At 28.9% G+C, this 20,708-nt stretch overlaps 1 protein-coding gene across 1 annotated transcript; it reads left to right on the forward strand.

The window, feature by feature from the left end:
• Positions 1-947: 947 nt before the first annotated feature.
• On the forward strand, positions 948-20,190 carry LOC125076250 (proton-coupled amino acid transporter-like protein pathetic). The gene is made up of 9 exons (XM_047688338.1): positions 948-1,107; positions 12,647-12,689; positions 13,149-13,234; positions 13,972-14,052; positions 15,057-15,207; positions 15,437-15,558; positions 16,840-16,924; positions 17,749-18,236; positions 18,430-20,190. The coding sequence occupies exons 2-9, from the start codon at positions 12,681-12,683 to the stop codon at positions 18,839-18,841; spliced, it is 1,434 nt and encodes a 477-aa protein (XP_047544294.1). The 5' UTR covers positions 948-1,107; positions 12,647-12,680; the 3' UTR covers positions 18,842-20,190.
• Positions 20,191-20,708: the final 518 nt, after the last annotated feature.

The following is a 20,708-nucleotide window of genomic DNA, read 5'->3' on the forward strand; positions in this document are numbered from 1 at the left end:
TAAGTTCAACCGACTTGTACGCCGAGGTGACGTTGTAATCGTTAATTTTTCAACCCCTAAGCTTTATCCCCCATTCCAGTGTACGCACCTAACGGTTTGAACTTGCAAATGTGAATGTTATTGCATCATCGTCCATAGACTATACAATAGCGCAGAATGAACATTCCCTGACCTTCAAATAGTTACCAATTTGTAAATACTGCCCACGCTGTGGCTTATCTGTAAACTTTACGCACGCAATCGTCATACTTAATTGCTTTATCTGCATTTTACGTAATTGTTTTTCACGCTACTAAGATAAAAATATATTTTACATATTAGATATAAACACGGAATCAATTTAATATCAGCTGTTGATTATTTAATTTGTTTTAAACCATACGTTATAATAAAGGCTACATCTTTTACCGGTTTAAAATTAAACACAATGACTAATACTAGATCTATTTTAGTGATCCTATTAAAACTGTGCCAACATGCGAGAGTAGCGTTTCTTGCAAACTGATACTTACTTCATACTTTTTTATTATTACGGCAGAGTTTACAATATTCATAAGGTTAAAGCTCAAATGTAATTTATAATTAAATTTGTTATGCTTATTTTAATAAAATATTAAAAATAACTCATATTCAACTAAGTAACCATACAAAAATATTAAAAGATTTCGTAAAAATAAATAAAGAGGAAAATGATTTAAACATATTTTTGATAATTTAATTACATTCAATAAAATAAAATAGATCAGACATGTTACAGCTTTGGTCATCTTAGAAATTTTCGCAAGTTCAAAGCTGTGTGTATGCATCTTGCATGTCGACAAATCCACAATGTAAAGAGTCCCGTCGCGACGCGCTGTGTGTCAGAGCCGACTCCCTACTCTTTCTTTTATGACGCAACAATCGGTCTTACTTGCTTGAGCCTTGCATGTTTCGCATCTATGCTCGCTTTGGCTGCCATCGCTCATTCCGATCGTAACCAGCGCGTTGGCTGGTCGCGTGTTTCTCTCTATTTTTAAAACACGTGGCTCGTCGAATTGTTCATTTCATAACCTATAAACTCCAAAACTACACAGTTATCAGCTGCTGGGTGAGACGATAAAAAGTGAGGTAAGTGTTTCTGTCAGTAATTTTGTATTTTTAATAAAATCATTCGATCGATGCGCTCGTGTTCGGTGTTGACATATTACTTACGAGGCATGGACGTGGTGTCGAGGTGTTATATTCAATGAGCTTTTGTACTTACTGAAGAATGTTTATAAACGTAAAACTTTTTATTACATTTTAATTGATAATATATTGTAAGTAGAATAAAAATGATCAGCAAAGATAATTAAATATCGAGCCAGTAAAATTAAACAGCTGTCCTAAATTGAACCTTAAATCACAATACCTACGTGTACATGTCAAACAAAATATGTAATCTCTATATAATTTGGCCTATTTTTTTCTTATCTATCTTCTCATTGTCTGAGATATTTATCAAAAGCTTAATATTTAGAAATGTGTATCGCGAAACTCTGTATACATAATATACGAGTGCGTATAGCCTTCAATGAAATTCACTTTGTATTTCAATATTCAGCGAAAAGTTGAACTGAAAAAAATAATTCGTAAACTAAATAATGATAGTATAAATATATTAGAAATGTCATAGCATATATTAGTGTTTTAATAAAACATAATGTTTTAAATGTTACCGAATTTGACAAGAATCGGTAAGATAATAAATGCATAATTACATAAAATTCAGTATCTATGTAAATTTGAATTATTTATTTATTTTCGAATTAATATTATACTATTTCAGACAGATGCAATATTTATATTGCAACGATTAATTATTATTATTATTTTAATGTTTTGCTGCACTACATTTAACTTTTGTAAACGTTCCAGTGACTTAAAAACCTTAACTATTTATTTACCTACAATTGACGGAAACTAAGAAGTATGCGCGAGTTTTCGCAAATACCCTACATCACATGCGACTTCGTTTAACCTAGTTGGACTTCGTTGTATGTGTGGCGCCAAATAAGGCTAACACAAATAAAGTTAATAATTGTAGATAATAAAGTTAAGGAGCACTAGTAAGGGCTATTTATTTATCAATAGATACAGTATAATTTAGAAATATAATTCTATTGAAGTTACATGACATATATTTCATACCACTAAAACTATCAGATAAATTAAAAAGCGTATAATCTATCGCAGTAGGTTAATAACAATAGAGGTCATTGACATTCACAGCCCGTCGGCAGTCCGTCATAAATTGTAAATACACCTTATAAACTAACTAACCGACATTACACTACTTTCATTGATCCACTTAAGGCGTCGATATACGTATAGAGGCCTTATTTGAGTTTCATTATTGTCTTTTTTTCTCGGTAATCTTTAATAAAAAAATTAAAAACAAAATGTAGTTAATATTAAATATTTATAGCAATTTCTTTTCATAAAATTTTGAAAACGTCTAGGAGTAATAGAAAAAAATAAGCGGTATCCTCTGTTTTCATAAATATTCACTATTTACAGTTTTGAGGTAACAATTACCGAGAAAAGGATATTTTTAATGCAACTGAAATAAGGCCAGTTTACGGGTATCAATGCCTTAATGACTAGCGGACATATTAATTATTTAACGCGGCTCATATTTGGGTCAGTCCATAAGAATATAGATGATATTAAATGTTTTGTCTATACATTGTCATTATAAGTTAACAATAACTGTCGCTATTCAAAATATTTTTAGTTAATTATGCTTCTGTTCCGCGATTTTTATTTCATACCTTATTATAGATTGCATGCACCTTGAAATCGCGATTTTGACGTGTGGCAAAGAAAAAGTGATTATTATGACTTTTATAGCTGTTTAAATAAAACGCGATAATAGCTGCATACAAATTGTGTAGATATAAAATAACGATTTGTAATTAAATATACCTGTATAAATGTCAATTAACAGATCGTATATTCTTGTTCTAGTTTCATTATTCGAATGAATGCAATCTTAACAAATTATAATATAAACGTTGCTGCAGTTTTGTCACCTTTAAATTACAACTTATTTAATAGTTTTCTGTAATTAAAATACTAAGGCAAATATGCATAATCAGTTTTTATTTTTTGTTCTTTATTAGTATAACCGAAAAGGTATACTTTTAGTTTTTTTATACAAAAAATAGGTATAGCCACGTACATAAAACCATCCAGACAAAGCTAGAAAAAAAATAGACGACGTTCATATTGCTTGTATAATCAAACAGCTCCGACACACGTGTGCAACATATGTACCTACGCATAATGATGTATTTCTACACGTTGTAGGTTAAATGGAAATTTAATATCTTGCACAAAATCACCACGATACCTCAACCATATGGAACTGTATCAAACTCTTTGGTTTATTGATTTCCACGCCAAAGCCGAGATAAAAACTAGCATACCGATAACAGCAGTGTAAATATTATTTTGTATTATTTAACAATAACAAATATACATCAATATAATTTTTTTAAAGTAAGTATATAGATATTGCTTGATTGTAAAACGCGTACCTACTATGTATTTTACCGATAATAATTTCATTGTCACTATATTATCAGTAATAAGTGCGTTGAACTGATTTTTATATAAATATAATTAATTTACTGATAGATATGATAGAATATACATTAAGAGGATTGTTTCCTTTATTTTCAATGTTTACGTTATAGTATTAATAAATATTTAAACGTTAAACGTCAGGCGTTATTAGTAAAGACCTCAACCTATTTATATATATTGAAAATTAAAAAAAAAATCACAATATGACTTCACATAGAGACAGTAGACTGTTACACAAATAGTTAGTATGAAATATGTACATCGTGATCGTGTCATTACGTTGCTAAAATTACAGCTCACTTTATTATATTACTAACTTGTAATTTCTAAGACACATTATGATAAGCAATAAACTTAAAATAACTTTTAAATATATTTATACTATGAATATATTTCTATAAAAAGTTTTTACATATTTACTCAATAATAGTTTAAACATTCAAAACATCAATTGAAACAAGCCTTACACAATTTGATTGATTTTGCTCCTTCGCAGAAACATAATCATAGGTATTATTTATGAAATTGTACCATCATTATATTTGAGTAGATGGTTGCTAAAACTAATTTATGTCATGCCAAAAATATAGTGTCGCTTCAGCAATCTCTTTTAAAAGTGACCTACATAATCGTTAACAAACGCGTATTCAAGTCACCTGATTTATTTATTCTACACATTTCATTTTAAATTATTTATTAAAACATCATAATAACTTTAAAACCAAATGACACGGCGTCAATACAGTAACGTCACTCATTCATTACTTAACATTAAAGCAATGAGTCGAACATGATAAAGAAATAAATATTTAAATAAGAGATTGAGTTTGATAAATAAAATAATAAATGTTTCTAGAATTAGTTTGATAATAATTTTAAAATATTTGCTAACTAAATACCCATATAGATAAGATATATTATGAGGTGATTTAACTGTCATAAAACTGACTAAAATTATTGTAGCGTAAAATAATTGTACAGCAATATTGCACTAATATGTACTTAATACGAAACGTGCAGAATTGTACTACAAAAGGTTACGTCTAAAGCTTATTATACGATTAGTGAGTTTATACTAAGTATATATTACAGAAAACCTTGGACATGAAACGACCTTGACCAGACCAGTTCGTACATGTATTATAAATTTTAAAAGTACATAAACTGGAAATAAGGAACTAAGAGTAGTGTAATGCTTCTATATTAAATAAATATATTTGAACTTGCGGTCGTAAGCTAATTAAAACGAATGTAGGTCACCGCGCTTAAGTGACATAAAAATATCTATTCAACACATGATTGGACTCGTAGATCGATAAGGACAATTGACTAATTAAAAATGTACATAACTTTTTATAATACTTTGCCGCTGTTGTGGTTAGACACAAGCAAGCTTACTTAAAATTGGCGCTACGCGAAGTAAGCGTAGCGTTAAGTATAATTTCGTAATTTATCGTTATTACAAATTACCTTATTACAAAATCTCTATTCAATAAACTAATATATCATCTTTACCTATATCACTTAATATTCAAAATCAATGAGCAACAAGTAATAAGTTAGACCCATTGAATGTTGTTAAAGGATTAACCATAGTGATCGTTTCTGCTCATATAAATACCAATTCAATATTACAGCATATTTAAAACTCAATAGAAAAAAATAAGCACTGCAACTCATAAAGCGCTTTGTTCGGTAATTAAAACCCTTATTCTGAATAGTAATAAGATCTAAAATTCGTTTGTTTAGTCACCAAGGATAAAGATCAATACATGCATATATACAGGTACTACCTGAGCAACATTGCATTACGTAATACAAATAATGCTTGGGCTATAATTTATACTGTAAACCCTTCGACGTGATTTACAATTATAATTATAAAACGAAGCGCACATCACCGCAGTACTTGGATGTATCGAAATCTTATACTGAGCTACGTATAAGAATACTTTTAATCAATATAATCTCTGGTTTCTGATTTCTGACCGTAACATAACATATGCGTATATTATTACCACTAAAAAAGGGTGTACACTGATTCCATTGTAGTTGCAACTTGCAAGTATTTCTGATCTAGGTATATCGTATTTCATCGAGTAGCGAAACATTATATTTTATAATCATCTTGTAATATATATAACACCTACATTTGTTTGAATTCAAATTACACGCTGTTTATTTTTATCACCTGTTGTAATATTTATGTTTATATAAATTTTATATGCAATTCGTTTTAACTTCAAATAATACTATAAGTGATTAATGCCAAATGAAATCCAAACATGTTTTAAATACACTTAGCAGTTATCCGAATTCGAGTCTTTTTCAAAAAGTATTAATTTTTCCTCAAAGGGAACTTCAACACGATACTCTATAATTAATACCAACTCCACGTGCGATTGCGTAAACCACATAATATTAATAATTTATGGAACTATACTTCACTACTTTTATGTAGATATAGCTACGTACATATTGAACAAGATAAATATTTTCATTTTAATTAGTATTTTTAATTTAGATAAATGTTATTTCAAAACCCCTGCCAATGACAATCTCGCAAGTCAAGGCGATTTTGAGTAAACAACGTAAGTGCTGATAACTGTTAACAGTTAATAACATAGTATGTATGTGTGTAGTGACATATATATGTTGAATATCATAATACACGTATTTTTATTAATCATCAAGTTAGATTTTCAAATTAATTTACAATAAATAAAAATCTAACATAAAATATTTGTGTGATAATAGAAACGTAAAATGAAATTTTATATATAAATTTTATATCGTTAATAAAATGTTGCAGTCCGTCGCTTTCCGGTCAAGTGTACTTATGGCGAAAAAACTATTTAAAATACTTTAAACATGTCAACTGGGTGTGTCTAATGTATTTGAACAAGACAATCTAGTCGATCCATCTTTGAATCTGTCTTCAATGAATCGGCAAAACTTAATATTTGTACGTACAAAATAACAACTTTGAAAAAAAAATACTCGTTTGAAGGAATTTAAGGATAAGGATTTTAAGAGAAGCAGAGTGTAGTGGACCGGCATATATAAGTATGCCTAGAGCAACAAAGATCAAATCAAATGGCTGTAACGCGTCTTTAAAAAATACTTTGACCGGAAAATTGTTTATCTGTAACATATGTATGTATTTAACATGACTGATAATTAAAAAGGATTTATTAAAAGTGTCACGAATTATACACAGATACCAAGGTTGGTATATTTGATTTCTAATATAATCATACAAATCATAAGATCACGGCAAATAATTCTCGATTATATTACCAAACATATATTTTATTGTATCTTATATAAGTGGTTGTGTGAATTATATATAATGTAAGTTGTAAAAATATATGTCTTACTTTAAAATACCTTTACTTAACAAAATGCTTGGTATGAATTTTTATTTAGTTCTTCGTTTGTTATTTGCATTTAGATATATTTAAAAAACTTAATAAAAAATATTTTTGATTTTACTTACAGATTTAAATAAGAAAGGAATTTATGTCAGAAATGTGCCCGAATTTATTTGTTAGTAAATAATTTACTTTAGAATCTTTTAATTTACATATGATATAATTTCTACGCTTTTCTATTTGTTTTCTACAAATGTTGCTTCTGAATCTAATTTTAAAGCAAATATTATGGACTATGGACAATATCATATACTAATTATGGACTAAACCATAAAATATGATATTAATAGTATTTATTAGTCATTAAATTATTGGTAATGCTATTGTGTTACTGATTATCATACTACAATATCTGCTACGAAAATAACAACAAATTTTATGTCTAGTTTTTAATTATAAATTTGATAAACATACATTATAGCAAAAACGTATCATGTTAGGTTTTATATATTACTCTGATATTTATTTTGACGTTTTTCTATTAAATAACCTATTAATATGTTAATTTATTAATATAGTTAATTTATTAATATTTAAATTACATTAATGGATACGAGTTTTATTCACCTATCTCGATTCTATTCTTTCAATATCGGTGTTATTCAGAATAAACAAAAAAAGGAAAATAAATTTGTTTCGCCAAATAAATGACTATCTGTAAAGGATGCAGTTTATCTATAAACAAAATTTATTAGATTGCCTCTCGATAGTCGATAATGCCAAGATAGTGCGAGTCACAAGTGACATAATGATAAAAATGTAATAATCCGACTAAATCTATAAAGGAAAGTTGGAACTTGAATTAATTTATTACTAAGTGACAATAATACAGATCTATATACCACGTTTCTACTCTTATCGATCGCCCTTTGGATTCAGTCGTGATGATGACAAAAGACCTGGACGACTGAAGGTCATTTTTTAAGAACAACGTCCTATTGTGTGTTATAAAATTCGTTGGCACATTCGTCCCATTTTTATGTCGGAGAATCTTTTTACGGAAATTATAGAAACGAACGGTATGAGTATACGCAAATTACAAAACGTATCAAATATTCGATTTAACAAAAGTTTAATGGTCATAAAATTCACCTAAAAGGAGTATTAAAATTTTCCATTTTAGAAAAAAAAAACAAGGTGCAACACAATTGATCGATTCATAACATGCAATTTGATATTATTTGACAGTATCATTGTAGGTAGTTATTTTTTATTTAAATAAGTTAATCACTTGAATCTATTCATTATCAGCTTTCTATATTTTTAAACATTATTCATCTGTTTTTATGTGTATTTTGGACTGTCGTTTTAATAACGACGACTAGATTTTAAGATAATACGGAGAACATTTGTAATTGTTAAAATGCATGTCATTAGTAAATTAAAATATTATTTACGAAATGATAAGGAAATAGTTTATAATGAATTCTATTATGGATATAATAATTGCCTTTGATTGGCATTTACTATGTTTATTTGTATAATTGTCATTTTGAATTTTGTTAAGTAATATTACAACGTCTAAAACCGTGAATGATTTGTTTGGATAAAATTATGAATAATTATTTGTATAAATATTCTGTTACCAAACCAATTACTAACGGTGCCTCATGTGACTTTTCAAAAAACCTTCAACCGTCAGATCTGTTAATTTAAAAAAAATATTATTAAAAAAAGTAAACGTTTTAATCTTGCTTGCTATCGATGTAAAGTTCAGTGATTTAAGAAATTAAGGTATTCAACTGTCAAAGTTTTGAGACTACAATAATCTTCACTTTGGTGGTTTGGCGGAACTCTTATATCCTCTGATGTGTGTAGTGTACAAATAATGAATCGGACGGTTATTCTGAAGCGATTGTGACTACCGCCATCCAGTGTTATCACCACGAACAGCATGATGACACTAGATAAAACTGATAAAAACAAACGTTATTATAAACACTCATTAATGTATTTAGTTTATAACGGGTTATTGTTTAACCGTAATTAGCAAAACACAGACGGAGTACATATTAAATTTTATCATCTTTGACCTAATATGAAACCTCTTTACGTAATAAATTTAAAAATAAATAAATATACCAAATAAAAAAATTGTACGTTTATAATATCAATTACAAAATTGAATTTGTCACATAGCTTGACAGCTGTGAACGAAATTTAGTTTTTTTTTTTAAACTTGGTTGAATAAGAAATCAATGAAATATTTTATCAACACAATAGAAATATTTAAAAAAAAAAACCAATTTGATTATCGAAGCGTAACATCTATTAAAGCTATATAGGTGAAACTATATAGTTTGCTTCAACCAGTCATAAAAAGTGGTCACTTATAAATGACAGCTTTTGTAGGTATTGTTTATTTGTACTATGACGAATTCGCAGAAAAACGTATCTAGGTTAAATGTGAAATGCGAAGTAATAAATGGACGATGCTTTCATGCATTCTGCATTGGAAACAAGCGTTCATATGATAATTACTAAAATAGATACTATACCTACATGTACAGTATCGTTATATAAATATAAGTACGATAATCGCCGTACTATCTATGCAGATATTTTTTATCACACGTACCTACATATTTAATTTACATTTAGATCTTTATTCGTTCTAATATTAAACATTATAAATAATATATTCTTATTTGTGATTGATGTATCATTTTTATTGCACAAGTATTTGATTCAAGTAACTAATATGCAGAAGAATATTTGTTAACATGTTTTTATACAATTTTATACAACCTTACTGCAAGAAAGTAACTTCATTTCTTTAAAATATAAAATAAATTTATTTCTTTAATACTTTTGGTCGGTATTTGCGTTATAAAAATGAAGTACAGTTTATCACCTACATTTTTAAAATCACATAGATTCCTTCAACCGCTTTGAAATGAGTCCGACTGTTTTTGCTTTAAACTTTCAATATTATTTGTCGTATTTTATTGAAATTGTTGAAAAGTGTTTTTTATAATACATAGAAACTGACATTTTACTCCGTGGAAGTACATGATTTAAGTTTAGGAATGATAATGAACCGATAAAGAGTATAAAGAATGATTTCTTAAAGCATCAGAAATCTTCGTACGTGGAAGACGATACAAACACGTAAATGTGTTGAATTACAAAACATTACGGTCAACGGAGGTTAACACTACCACGTGTTAGTTATTATCAGAACATAGCCGTCTTTGAAGACTAATACATCGCACATTATACGTATTTATATAACTACAGCAAATGTTATTTACTCATGTTAAGTATAGCTATAAGATATAGTTATCTCGTAAGCAGCATTTTTTTTTACAAACAAATACTAAAGTAATTTAATTAAACAATTTTTTTATTTATTTTTATACCGCTGATATGTAAATTTTCACTTTGATAATAATTTATCGCAGTGATATACTGGCTTTACATATACATTTGTATGTTCTAGAGATTGATTACTTAAATAAATGATGATAGAAAGAGATATATCACTGATAGATATTTATTCAATAACGAAGGCCGCGCCTCCATATAAAATTAATATTTTACTTAATTTTTTTGTGTCTTATTTTTACTCTCACGCACACTTAAAACCTCTTTTAAGCACGAGCGTCACTCACTCAAACTATATACATAATAATTATATAATGTACGTCGACAATAATTTAACGTGGAGGGGTGAACCTTCTTGAGTGAATAGTTCTATAAACAACGTTTATAAGCAAGGTCGTTACTTTCAACGCTGGTAATCAACTTAAACTTTGTACTTAACAAATGATATGTTAAGTATGAGCCTTACAGATATTTGCGATGGTTTTGAATTATTTATCACAATCCTATATTGTGCTCATCGAGAGAGCCTACATACTTGTACATACTTCAATTATTATTTTAATCCTCACTTTATCTTGTGTCAATCCATCAATCATGTGTCAGTACGTTGTATGTCGTGCTATGTATGTGTAAATCTATGCCAATCAATTATTAAAGGTCATTATAAAATTATTTAATTAACAGATAACATTAAGCATACAATTATTAATTACAACAAGCCTTAAGAATGAAACGATCGCCTCCTGACTATTTCTTCATTTATTGAAAATATTAAATTAAAACCCTGGATTTACCCCACTGCTTCCAATGAAAATAAAAATACTTTGAGTAACACTGAAACACAGTAAAAAAAATTTAATATATATGTTCAAAGTAATAAAAGGAGCAACATTTGAGATTAAATGATACTCAATGCACCTGCCGGGAATTTATAATGTCATTAATATTGTTGTAAGTGCTCGATTAATATTGTCAACAAACTAACTCTTCAGTTTTATTATTTTCGCATAGATTAAAAAATAACGTAACTGATGATGAACAAGTAACCTACCTATTTACGTTATTTTTAACACTGATAACAGTATAAATACAGATTAAAATAAATTTTAAAACACAGATAAGCCTAAATAATTTTTGATGTAACATTTTATTTAACCGCCTTTCGGGGGCTTAGGCCTCGTTAGAGTACCTATAGTGTAGGTTATAACTATATTTTATATACATGCTGGTTTCAGAATTAACAACTAAAATAATAAATGTTTCCAAATAAAAGAATATTTATAAAACAAAGCAAAAGTATCTTTGTTAAGGCTATAAGTACTTTTGCTCAATTTCCACGAAAGGACTAACTTGAAACACCACAATTGTAATTTTGAGAATTCACTTCTGGCAAAAAGTTATTTTATTTTATTTATAAGTATTCGAAGTTATTTTTTTCTGAGAACAGGACAATGAACAGTATTCAAGAAAAAAAAATCTTAATAAACTCCCATTATTTGAAATATGCGTTTCAACATTAAACCAAAACATTTCGCGGTAATTCGTACTGAGGCTTTCGTTTAAATTGCTCTATTATCAACGTCTTCCAAGCATACACTAAATAAATGTGATCCACCCAACATGCAAGGTCCAAACTACAAACTAAGTAAGAAGTAATAAATAAAGCCTGGGTAATATATACTATTAATTTTATTGTTATTTTGTATTAAAATATTACGTTCTAGTTTTTAGTATAATTTTTATAGACAATTGTCCTTTTGTCTTATTCTTTTTCTCTCGTAAAATTTTCTTTCTTTGTAAAATATTCTAAAGGTTTTAGACATTTAGTTATATAAGTAATTATCGAATGAAACCGGTCTTGTGTCAATGTCATTATATTATGTTATTGAGATGTATATGAGTCGAAAATTAGTAGCGAATGTATGTATATTACTCGTATACACATACATAGACATGTTCAAAATAAGCATTTAAACAGTCAACATTTCTACATATCTGTCTGTACTTGAGTAATATTTCTGTGTTTGTGTGATTAGCTTAAACTATAAGATATATCAAACATTTGAAATCAATTGCTAAACCATACACAAATAATAAAAATTTAAATCACACAATAATAAATTAAATATGGCAATACTTTAACCAGGAATCATGACCGCGTGGAAAGGTGACAATAAAAAAATCCTAATCGACCGAATATTTTTCAATAATAATAATGACATAATAATAAATATATACGATTTTTATTATATTTAAATTATTTTAACTTGTTACAGATCTTCTCTTACGTCTTGACACAAAAGCAGCAAAATGGTTAACGTAAGTATTAACTTTAATTACTATAATTATTAAAATTGAGTAAATTCCAATTTCATATTTTTGTGTTACCTTCTATTTTGAATTGTAAATTTTCATTTCTATCATACAATTGCCCGAGCAATGTTCTCGTGAAAAGATTTTTTTTCCTGCTATTCAAAATTCGAAACTAACGAAAGTTATTCAATTCGGTTTTCTATCAAAATAGTATTGTCAATACATAGAAAAACCAATCATGCGAATTTACTTCCTTAAAAAATTCTCGGAAATTTTTCGATACCCCAAACATGTAGATAACATAGCATAGTTTATTTTTACATATATACGTACAGTACATGTACAGCGGTTAGGTCAACATCTTCTAACTAACAAGTAAACTCATCATTAAGATAATTCAAATGGTATCACATATTTTAAAAATGTATGCGATCGCATTAATATCAAAACATTGTATTTTACTAGGAAGCCAATGGGAGTTTGCCTCCGCCACAGGAGATGGAATCTTTTCTACCTCAAGATGAAAAAAAGGAACAGATAGTCACCAAGACGTAAGTATTTCATTTGGGTTTATAAATATAATTTAACTCATAATCAGGGAAATGTTCTTTACACATTGTTATGTTTTAGAATTTTGTTTTTGTTTACGGTTAACTATGTAAGTAGTTATGTATAAAATTGTTGCTGACACAGCTACCTAACAGTTTTATTGGCTTCTCGATAATGTATGGCCTCATTCCTATTATGTGTAAAGTATCTACAAACGTGCCAACGTCGTGAAATATAAATATATTTGAATATCGATGTTTTAAATTAAAACAAAATTATTACATTAGTTACTATCTACTATCAATATTTTTAATATTAAGTAATAGATTTTTCTTTACAATACGAGTGCGTACCTAATTATTTTTTTGTATTTAAGTTTGTATTTCGCCTATACCTTACAAAAGTACTTACTTAATCATTTTTAATTTTCACCCAGACGTGATTTTTTTAAACGAAGCCCTTCCAATTCTAAAAATTTTCATAACGACTATTGTTTGTTTTTGCTGTTGTTGATTGTTATTTGTTAACAAGAAAATGTTAAGCAACTAGAACCTCCTTTGTTTTTAAAACTTATATTTATTTAATTATTTTTGAAGGATTTATAAGCCTCTCAATTTTTGTTCGATGTTCGACGAAAAGTTTTTTTTTATTGTAATGTATGTATAAAAGTTACATTTAATTCAATTTAGCTACTTTATTACTTTATATTAATAAATGTATTTTTATACTTTAATTTCAGATACAATTTAACCAAAGAAAAAGATGCGGAATCCGGAGATTTTGATCCTTTCGCAGAAAGAAACTTGGAAAATCCTACTTCGTAAGTATTTTTTAACGAATTTGCGTAACATTTATGAATATATTATTTATATCTTAATTGAAAGTTCGTGATTAGTAGAAGACAACAATCAATAATAAACAAAAGGCAAAGCGATGCAAAGCGAATTTGAGCACTTATCTTTTTTTATTGCGAAATTTTACATGAAAGTATTAAAATACACATGTTTAAGAATATGTGGTTATTGCAAAGTTATTTGAAAATTAAATATTTATTTATTAATAAAACAACAACAATATTATAGTTAGTATAAATCAAGTTATAAATAATGGAATGACGCCTCATAGAGTCCACAAAACTGATAAGGATTTATGTAATACAAATAAACCCTGTACGAAGACTTTATATAATATAGTGTATATAATGGTAAAAAGGCTTGTAATGTACTTAAATTTTAATTTGTAAACATTTTAAACGCAATAGATTATGAAATCATTTATTATAAACGGATTTATAAAACTAATAATAAATTTTAGTAACACAAATTACCGTATTGCTCATTGCGATTTTGTATGGCTACCGAACCTTAATTGGCCATTCCTGATTTGAATTGCAAAATACGTAACATATGTATAATATTTTTCATTTATATATCTAATATGACTATAATAACATATGAAAATATAACAGCTAGCGGTCGTAAGTCGTCTAAGAAAAAAAAACAACATAGAATCAAATATTTTTGGCAACACCATTCTAACTGTACCCAGCAGCCGTACACATTTATATATCTTGCGTCATAGCTCGTACAACAAACGTGCTAAGCATGTGTGCAAATACACAAAGCAACAATTATTATATTCAATTGTTTATTACGCACACGTTTATATAAACAACTTATATTTACGTACAATAATATATGTACAACTTATTCACATCGATACATTCATATACAAATGATGCGAATGTATATTTAATGATGAAAATGATTTTGTAAATAAAATTGGTGAATAGGGACTCACTGTATATTTATTTTTATATTACAGAAACATGGATACCCTGACACATTTGTTGAAGGCTTCTCTGGGCACGGGAATTCTTGCTATGCCTAAAGCTTTCAAATGCGCGGGCTTAATATCTGGCATCTTCTTTACGATCTTGGTCGCAGTTGTTTGCACACATTGTTCATATGTCCTCGTAAGTAAAACATTTGCTTAGCGATTAATTCAATTTGCATGCCCAATATATTTATTTAATATTTATTTTAATTACATTTAATGAAACAACTTTATTTATTTATTATTTGCATTGCGAATAAGTAAGCGATCCAGCTATGCGACTTTGATTATTTAAAATAATAAATTCAATAATTTCATTTTAATCTTTAATAAAATGTCACTAATTAATGATATTTGTACGTCCTCAGATAAAATGCGCTCACGTTCTTTATAAGAAGACGCGAAAATCGACTATGAGCTTCCCGGAAGTTGCAGAAGCAGCCCTCGATAACGGGCCCGTAGGACTCAGAAAATGGGCAAATGCATTCAGGTATCTATATTGTTTATTCCTCAATATCATACATATCTATATACAAAACCAAAATTGGGTTATTTCCAAACAACTCAACCAGAGAAAAACATGTATATTTTACTAATAAGGTTTTAATGAAATTTATCTACTTAGATACTTATGTTTTATTCTTATCTACTTTATATAATTTTATACCACCTTGCTACTATTTCATTGTACTCAGTAATTTATTGACTAAAGGGGACTTTATCTTATTTAAGCGATATGTTAATTGCGTAAATAAGATAAAATCAACCTATACGTATATATTTAATTTTATTAAATTTAAGAAAACATCATTTTCTATTGATGGTTATAGTTTAGCCATAAGAATGAGCTATTATATAAAAATAAGTAGAATTTTATCCTTAAGAATCAAAAAATAAAATTTCATCATAGCTGAAGAGTTGAATTACATCTGTTGGAATATGTGTTAAGTCATCAAACTACAATTAAAGAGCGAAAAGAGGAATTACCGGCCAGTAGCTCGTTTATAAAAAGTATTACATGACATTTAATTAATTGTGAACCGTCCTCGGTTAGATATCGTTACAATATAATTATTGTCAGTAAATTCAGTTCCTCTCTCTATAACACTCTGGTGTCAATTTTTAACCGACTTTTGAAAACTAACTCGCACAAAATTATAATCATAAAGGAGGATTTGAAAGAAAAAAATTACAAATATATTTATATATCTGTCTCCCAGCCTTACGGGAACACTCATTAGGAATAATATTATTTATGGGTTGGCTATTAGCCACCACGAAGATCAAAAAATGAACGTGTTTAATTTATTAATACGTTTAGCAAAATTTCCCTAATTTGGGCTCATTAGCAGCCCGTAAATGTCCCACTGCTGGGATAAAGGCCGCCTCTCCCTTTGAGGAGAAGGTTTGGAGCATATTCCACCACGCTGCTCCAATGCGGGTTGGCGGAATACACATGTGGCAGAATTTCGTTGAAATTAGACACATGCAGGTTTCATCACGATGTTTTCCTTCACCGCCGAGCACGAGATGAATTATAAACACAAATTAAGCACATGAAATTTCAGTGGTGCATGCCTGGGTTTGAACCCGAAATCATCGGTTAAGATCCACGCGTTCTAACCACTGGGCCATCTCGGCTCAATTTGGGCTCACTCTACTCGAACTATATTTTTAATTAAATATTATTTTCCATATCAAATTTAATAAGCGCCTTCTAAATTATAATTTCTAACAAAAAAAATAAAACATAATTTATAATTGTTTACAGAATCTTCATCCTCGTAAGCCTCTTTTTGACGTACTTCGGTACTTGCTCCGTGTATACAGTCATCATTGCTAAAAATATTATGCAGGTAAGCTATAAAAAAATCATTCAATCGATTCATTAAATATACCGTATAGAGAACCGATATCCGTTATAAAGGAAAGAGAATTATAGGAGATTACTCATAATAACAATTGTAAGAAACAAGGAGATTTAGCGCGGCAACTCTGATGCCACAATTACGTAGTATCCAGATTAATATCTTATGTTGCTCACCATCGAACGTCTTCGATAACTCACAAAAACTGTTTCCAAGCTTCAGTAATTGTAGTGACCTCAACAGAATCTTTTTTAAACCTTGTATCAGTTATGACATAACTTTAGTTAAAAACATCAAAGATTTGGTAGTACAAAATTAAGTCTATAGTAATTGAATCTAGAGTAGTCATAGTAACACATTGCTCACGTGTTATATATATCAGTTACCGGATTTTATGTTACATTCCTATGTATTATTATTAAGTAAAGATTCGTCAACGACAGGAAATAAAATAAATCATTGTCGATATTTTAATAAGTTAATATATAGCGATTCTTGAAAATCATTTACGTTCAAAGGTAATTTTGATTCATATAATTTACAAAATAACTGAAGATAAGATAAAGGGAATAACAAGAAGCACTAAATTAAATCTTAATCTTATATTTTTTTCTTAAACACCATCGCCCTTTTTAATTACTAATATTTTTATTTACTCTATTAAGCGTCATGTTTTAAGAGTGGGTACGACAATAGCCCAATAGATTTAAATCGAACCTTCGAGCTATTGAGGCTTCAAATGTTTATTAAAAAAGTATAAAAAAGATCACGATTAATCTCTTATTAACGACAATAATTTCTTGTTATAACAGGTTGTACTCCACTACATGGAAGATCAAAAAGAAGTCCTTGGAATACGAATATTTATAATTATACTTCTTGTACCTCTCATTTTCATGGTATGGATCAAAAATCTGAAGTACTTGGCACCTGTTTCGATGGTAGCAAATCTGTTCATGGGTCTAGGTCTCGGAATAACATTCTACTTCCTCGTTGGAACCGGTGGACTCGATTTTAATAAAGTTGTTTCTGTAAAACCACCAAGTGAATGGCCGGAATTCTTCTCATTGACGATATTTGCTATGGAAGCCATCGGTGTTGTTATGCCTTTAGAAAACTCAATGAAAACACCGCGTTCTATGCTCGGTTTTTGTGGAGTACTTAATAAGGGAATGTCAGGCGTAACTCTTGTCTATATTCTCCTCGGATTCCTTGGATATCTGCGCTACGGAGATGCCGTTGAGGATTCCATTACTCTGAACTTAGAGCCTCAACCAGGAGATCCAAAGATTTATGAAGTGTACGTATATCAATTTAACTATTTGTTTATAGATCTTTTACAAGAGTCACCTTTAACATAATGGTGTTAAGCATATACAATGTTTTTTTTTTTCGATTAAAATATCGATTTCGATATCTAAAAATTATAATATTACCTTTATTTTATAACTAAGGAAGCAATAAACTGCAACACAATGTTTTTTTCTTTACAGGTTGGCTCAAATCGTTAAAATATCCATTGCGATTGCAGTCTACTGCACATTTGGTCTTCAATTCTTCGTCTGCATTGAAATCATGTGGAACAGCATCAAGGACAAGTTTACCAAAAGACCTGAACTCGCTGATTATATAACTCGTACTATAATGGTTACAGTTAGTGTATTACTCGCAGTAGCTGTACCAACTATTGGGCCTTTCATGGGTGTCATCGGCGCGTTCTGCTTCTCCATTTTAGGGCTTATTGCTCCGGCATTCATCGAAATTATTACATATTGGGATATCGGTTTCGGACCTTACAAGTTTCTTATTTGGAAAAATGTTATTGTTCTTACTTTTGGTCTATTTGCACTTATTTTCGGTACCAAAGACGCCATAATAAGTATAATAAATGTTTATAGCGCGTAGGAACGAGGGAACGAGACTGGAAGTCTTATGTTATACTAACGTGTGATAGTTAGTTGTCAAGCTTAGCAAATCATTAAGTTAATTTTAAGTGTTTTAGACCAATTTTGCGATGACACGCTTTCTTAACGACAGTGTATCAGCGCTGTTTCGAAGTGGTGCTATTATATTTTTTACTCATAATAGAACATTCTCCAGCGTTGAAACATGTCTTTTAATAAGAGTATTAAAGCTTTCTCGCGCGTGACAGTCTAAATAAGTGTGTATTGAAAGTATTTAAAAAAATCTATTGCATTCCCAAGTGGCCGTATGAGTGTGAAAGATTGTATAAAAATAGGCTTTGGACGCTATGTGTATTTTGGTTTGCCTTTGTGTATGCAAATTAGATCGAAATGTAATTTAAATTATACAACTGAGTATAAATCAAAGGTCAGATTTATAAGGGAGACAAAAGGAATGTGTTAAAAACATAGTTTGCATATAATCAATTTGTCAATAAAATCTAAATTGAAATTAAAGCATTAGTACAAAAAGATGACAAAGCAAAATTAAAATACTTTACTGATCACTTCCTAAAATGGGTATTTTGGTATAGTTGGTAGTTTTATTGAACAAATCAACTCATTATATTTAAAATAACAACATTTTAAAAATATGTTTACATTGCATTTAATTTTTAACATAATCTATTAAGAAGGATATATCTTAAAATTAAAGCGAACTCGGCTAGTGGTATAGTAACGTTTAATATATCAAGTGAGGCCTTGTATTTTACTCAACCCATTGAATTACTATTTGAATATTTAACTATCTATAATTGCATAATACTAAAGAATGAAACATGTTTTACACGCCTATGTATTGTTTATATAAGTTTTAATTTTTACACTTAGTTTAAAAAAAATATATTAGTCAATTCTATGTAATTCTATTTGTATGAATGAAGCGGGTCCGGCCCACAGTAAAACTGCGTTATTATTATAACAATGTTCATAAATTTTATATGCCTTTAAATGATTAATATATTTTAACTAAAGTAATTATTACATTATAATCAAATACTTCATGACAATCTGAAAATTTACGAACGGGGTCCAAACATTGGGTGCCTTATTACAGAGGTATTTTATTTAGTTTTTATCGTATACACATAAATTGTATACAAGATTTTTTAAGCATGTATTTGTATTAGTTATTTATATGATATCCATTAAAGTTCCTATATATATGCTAATCTGTATCATTAGATATTGTAATGATATTTTATGTATTGAATTATACCGTATACATTTTGTTTCTTTCATTATAATGTAGCTCTTATAATTTGTTTTATAATTACAGAACAGTTCCACTTGAAATGTTTGTTTTTTTTTCTAAGCTCTCTTATGCAATTCACCGTATCTTTCCGAATCTAAAAATGGTCAATATTTTCAAACGTTTACTGTTATAAATAATATACAAAGACTTTTTTGTACGTTTAGCAAGGCTATGGAGTGTTTTATAGTTGCATTATTAATTTATATATGTAGTTCATTTTGACCAAATCACCGATTTTATCGCATCAAATTACTGTTATGAGAAGATATACTCAGAAACTACTTGGAATCGTGTACTTTAGCGCGCGCGCGCGTGTACTTTGGCGCTGTTAGAAATATTAACCATTTCTTTCATCACCAATGCGCCCCCAACCTTGGGAGCTAGATCTTATGCCCCTTGTCCCTTGTACGTAGCTTACTTACCTTTGAACAGGAAGACAACAGTACTAAGTATTGTTATTTGGCAGTAGGACACCTGATGAGGGGGTTGTACCTACCCAGACGGCTTTACACAAAGTCCTGCCACCAAGTAAAATGACTCAATGTTTTTAAAC

The sequence above is a fragment of the Vanessa atalanta genome, chromosome Z, assembly GCF_905147765.1.
Source record: "Vanessa atalanta chromosome Z, ilVanAtal1.2, whole genome shotgun sequence".
In the NCBI taxonomy this organism is placed as follows: domain Eukaryota; kingdom Metazoa; phylum Arthropoda; class Insecta; order Lepidoptera; family Nymphalidae; genus Vanessa; species Vanessa atalanta.